Source organism: Bacillus rossius, chromosome 8 (assembly GCF_032445375.1).
Source record: "Bacillus rossius redtenbacheri isolate Brsri chromosome 8, Brsri_v3, whole genome shotgun sequence".
NCBI lineage: Eukaryota > Metazoa > Arthropoda > Insecta > Phasmatodea > Bacillidae > Bacillus > Bacillus rossius.
The window spans coordinates 28,368,753-28,373,894 of NC_086336.1; the positions used below are offsets into that span (position 1 = coordinate 28,368,753).

The following is a 5,142-nucleotide window of genomic DNA, read 5'->3' on the forward strand; positions in this document are numbered from 1 at the left end:
ATTTTACAAGCTATCATATTGCCACAGTTAGCAAAATTTTACTCCGCTTTGTTTATCATAGAGGATATGTGGGGCCATTATTAAAAAGGTGAATGTTTCTCGACGTCTCTTAGAGAGACGAATAGACCACTTGAAGTGGAAGAAAGTGGAAAAACATGAGGGAATGTGTTTTTCGCGAAACGATTTAGAGACAAGATGTTTGTCAAAACAATGTAGCATTGTCTGTGTATCGTGATTAGTCAAATTTATTGCAGGTACTTCTGTACTGTCGTCTCACGTATTACATCCTTTCAGTGCAGAAACAAAAGCATCCTGAAAGTATTCAGTCAAATAAGGCAAATGATTATCTTGCAAACAGCTGATAATTACAAGGAAGACACTTTTGGCTTGGGCATATCTTTTACATTATTTAAAGCATTCTGATTATTTTTGCAAAAAAAAATCCTCTAAGGATGCACAAGGAAATGACTAAAATTGGTAGTTTTAAACCATTATGTTTTCTAAAGTTTTTCGTAACTAAAACTCATCTTCATGAAGTATTTTGAATATATCCACAAGAACTTTAAATGTTGTAAAATAACTAATTTTCTGTTACTGACATTAATTCAAAATAGTCACTAAATTAAGTATAAAACTATTCAGGGAAGGAAATGGGACACGGTTAAAGATAAAATAACTTTTATTACTGTCTGATATTTTTATAGTAATGTTTAGCATAATGCCTTTTCGTCGAATTTTAAAATGTTTACACTAATTAATGTTAAAACCGCGGCAAATTTTTTATTTTTTTATTTTAAAAATCACAATCTTTCCCGTCAGTCACCCGTCTACTTTCACCTCGGTATGCTCGTGGCGCATTCAAAACAGTGAGCGGCCGCATGTCTCCTGTGTATTAACGAGCTGCAAATCTCTCAGCAACTGATCCGGAGATCCACATTTCAGGTCACGCCAGCGCAGCGCTGCGTCTCGAACTAAAGACCAGCGCCCTCGTAGCCGTGACGCCTTCCTAACGAACGCGGCATCCCGCCGAGGAGACGGCAATTGTTCGACGGCCGTTGAAAATTGTCGGCGTTCTCCACCCTCGGGGAGAAAATAGCGCGTGAGAAGTGCATTCTCTTAATTAAGTCCGCCGGGCCTGCTTGACGCCGGGAGTATAAAAGATGGTCGAGGAAGACAAAACGGCACATTTCAGCGTCTGGTGCCAAGCGCACCACCGCCAGGTTTTCCTCCTGCAAACTGCCTCACCCCGCCATCATGAAGAACACGGTAAGTCACTGCGTACAGGTTTTGGGGGAATACCAATATACATCACAATAGTAGAGAAGAGAATTGGTTTATCTGTACAAAAAAAAAGAATTATGTTCTTTGATAAAAGATAACTTTTGCAAAACAAGTTGCCAAGAAATAGCTTGCAATACTACAAGAATATTATTGTAACTTTCTACAACACATGACTATGGTAATGTAATAAAATTGGCGCGTGATTTTATATTTGAATTAATTTTTCATTCAAGCATAATATTTTTTAAAACAACGGAAAGGATAACCATATATTGAATAATTAGAGTATATTTGGTTTTATTATGCTTTTTTACTGTGCGCAGTTCATACTGGAAAGATATTCAGGGAACGGTTTACGTATCACTTTAACTATAGGAGGTACTGGGAGACGACACATAGCATAAATACCAAGGAAAGAATTCGAACCAAGTATAATTTTGAAAACGGTTTTTTAGTGATACAGTTGTTAAAATTATAATGTACAAAATAACCAATATCTTTAATTTTACACGTATATTACTAATCCATTTTTAAAAAAATTATTACAGTGTTGTTCGCGCAGATCAACTAGATCAAGATTCACCAAGGGAAGAGTTTTTTTTTTTTTTTTCGAAATTCGTTTTAGATTTTTTTTAATTTTAACTTTTTGGAGATTTTTGATAAATTTTTTCTGATCATCTCAATAACAACGGCTCTTGCAATTCCGATGTTGCTTTCACCGTTTCCTAACAATAGTTGTTATTGTATTTTTGACGCTTTATTCGTTTTCAGATCTTAAATCAGTCTGTGATTTTTTACGTTATATTGAAAACTATTGGTTTAATAATTGAGAATAGGATGCCCGTTAAAATCTACTGAATCCAAGATAACGTCTTTGAATGATATTTAATTTGGTAATTCTAGTTCTGTATCTGTATTTATAAAATTGTAATACCAACATTGTTTCTAGTTTTTCTCTTCGTTCGTGCCATGACGGCGGCACCCGCGAGGGGCAAGCGCAACGAGCACTGCGAGTGTTCTGCCTGCAGACTGCCGTGGCGCAGGACGGGCGCATCAGCCAGTGGAAACAAATAAGGGTTTCTTCCTTGTGATGGACGACCGTCTGCAAGAGAATCCTTGTTATTATTTGGCCTGGCCGTTCAGAACGCATTAGCTTCCGCACTGAATTGCTTTGATTTGTGTGTTAACAAATCTCGAAACACGGGCGATGCCGCAGTGTTGTAACACATAAGCTAGTCTCGAAATATATTCGCGAAAAAAAAAAAAAATTAATGCCTTCAATAATGTGGCCTAGTTATAAAAGGTACATACCTTCATGTTTTATACAAGTAAACCCTAAAAAATTTATCCTTGAAGAAAACTATAATGCGACTTATATTATTTATTTTTAGTAACTCATAATACTGTTTCCATCTACAAAATTTATCATTATCCAATTCCTTTGGAGTTTGTGTATTATTCTTGAAATATATGGTAGCATTATTTCAGAAAAGTACTGATGGAAGTTTATTCATAGATAAAAATTTATCTAGATTGCGGGAGGACCGATGGTCCTTTAACAATTTACATTCTTTACTCCTGTTTTTCATGATTTACAGAATTTTTTTTCCAAAAAATCCTAAGATGGTTACAGTTTAAAGATACAGATAATAAATTTAATTTTTAACGTCTAAATACATTACATGATATGTAAAGATGTTGAAATTTATTTTTTCAGTCTCATGATAAATTTTTCTTTAAATTTTATTAGTTTGATAAGAATAATGGGTAGTAAACCACAAATTTTTATGGCTGATTTTAAGTTACTTTAGTTTTCTGAAAAGTCATTCAAATGTTTACTATCACAACAATAAGCTGACATTGAAATAAGCAAATTGCAAAATTTCATTTTCTATCAAGAATTTTACTTTAAGTCTTTGGACAATACTTTTAATACAACTTATACACTAATTATTCTTTGAAAAACGTAAAGTGGCAAGCTGTGCCACAATAAATACTTAACTAGAAACTAGTTAAACTTGCATAGCTGTATAAGAATCTTTGCAATTTTTCAAACACAAAGGAGACATTTTATTTAATAATAATAAATGTTTAATAAAAATCATTTCACATAAAATATAGTTTAATGTTGCGTTTATTGTTGCATAAGTTATTATCAGTTCTTAATATTTTTAATGGGTAATGGTACGAGTATATAGTTGTGGGACATTGCAATTTAATTTTACTTCTGAAAATATGTATAAAAGTAACAAATTATTTTTAATCTTAGTTCATATTACACATAGTATTATACTGATTCCTATAAAAATTTATCACCTAATATTTTTTATGTCATCCTTCAAATTTCATGAGCCACATCCACAGCTATGTTTGCATTGCATGTCACAACAAAATTAAAGAAATTAAATATATATATTTCAACTGGTCAAGATTAATAAAAATAGTCAAACGATTAAGTAAATTCAATCTTTGATAAAATACCGGGCAAATTAAAAGTATATATTATCCTATTTTATTAAAAAAAAAAAGTCTATGAATTTACTTCTTATTAGTAGAGTGTGTGAGATGTAATTTGTGTTTTTTTCTTCCTCCTAGGTATGTGTTGTCATTTTGGCGCTGGCCGCCATCACTACTGCCGAGGAAACGAAGAATGATGGCAAGAAGCAGGAAAAGCGAGGACTGCTCGAGCTGGGCTACGGCGGCGGCGGCGGCGGCGGTGGATTCGGCGGCGGCGGCCATGGATATGGCGATCTGGGAGGAGGGTACGGGTCGGGCGGAGCCGGCAGTGGTGGATATGCTTCGGTTGGATCCTTCGGCGGTGGCTTCGGTTCGGGCGGAGCTGGCAGCGGTGGCTTCGGTTCGGGCGGAGCTGGCAGCGGGGGCTTCGGTTCGGGCGGAGCTGGCAGCGGGGGCTTCGGTTCGGGCGGAGCTGGCAGCGGGGGCTTCGGTTCGGGCGGAGCCGGTGGCGGCTACGCTCTAGGACCCGGCCAGGTCAGGGCCATCACGATCCACCAGGAGGTGCCCGTGGGAGTGCCGCAGCCCGTGCCATACCCGGTGGAGAGGCCTGTGCCATACCCAGTCAAGGTGCCCGTGCACGTGCCCGTGGACAGGCCCTACCCCGTCCACGTGCCCAGGCCTGTTCCTGTACCAGTGGAGAAGCCAGTCCCCTACCCGGTGGAGAAGCACGTGCCTTACCCCGTGAAGGTGCCGGTGAAGGTTGCCGTGCCCCAACCGTACCCCGTGCACATCCCTAGGCCAGTGGCAGTTCCCGTGTCCAGGCCGGTGCCCGTGCCGGTACCTCAGCCCTACTTGGTGGAGAGGACCGTCCCCGTGATTGTCGAGAGCCAGTCAGCTGGAGGGTTCTCAGGTGGGTCTGGAGGCTTTGGAGGTGGCCTTGGAGGTGGCCTTGGAGGTAACCTTGGAGGTGGCCTTGGAGGTAACCTTGGAGGTGGCCTTGGAGGAGGCTTCGGAGGTGGCTTCGGAGGTGTCGGAGGTGGATTTGGAAGTTTCGGCGGCGGACACGGTGGTTCTGGAGGCGGGTTCAGCGGACTGGGTGGCGGCCATGGGGGCTCGTCGTCCTACGGGGGCATCAGCTCAGGGGGTCACGGAGGATTCAGCGGCATCGGCTCGTCCTTCGGGGGATCGTCGGGAGGCCACGGCGGCTCGGGCAGCAGCTACAGCAGTGTCGTGTCCCACGGCGGGTACGGAAGTGCTGGCGGCAGCAGTTTGGGAGGAGGATATGGCGGATATCACCATGGTTAATGTGTATTTGTCAGCTTGAAACTCGTCTTTCTTTGTACTTTACTTTTGTATAAATTTTCACATGCATTTGTCATAAAATAAATGAACTATAGAAACCTA

At 40.3% G+C, this 5,142-nt stretch overlaps 1 protein-coding gene across 1 annotated transcript; it reads left to right on the top strand.

The window, feature by feature from the left end:
• Nucleotides 1-1,187: 1,187 nt before the first annotated feature.
• Nucleotides 1,188-5,142, top strand: LOC134534670 (pupal cuticle protein 36-like). The gene is made up of 2 exons (XM_063373132.1): nucleotides 1,188-1,266; nucleotides 3,877-5,142. The coding sequence occupies exons 1-2, from the start codon at nucleotides 1,255-1,257 to the stop codon at nucleotides 5,041-5,043; spliced, it is 1,179 nt and encodes a 392-aa protein (XP_063229202.1). The 5' UTR covers nucleotides 1,188-1,254; the 3' UTR covers nucleotides 5,044-5,142.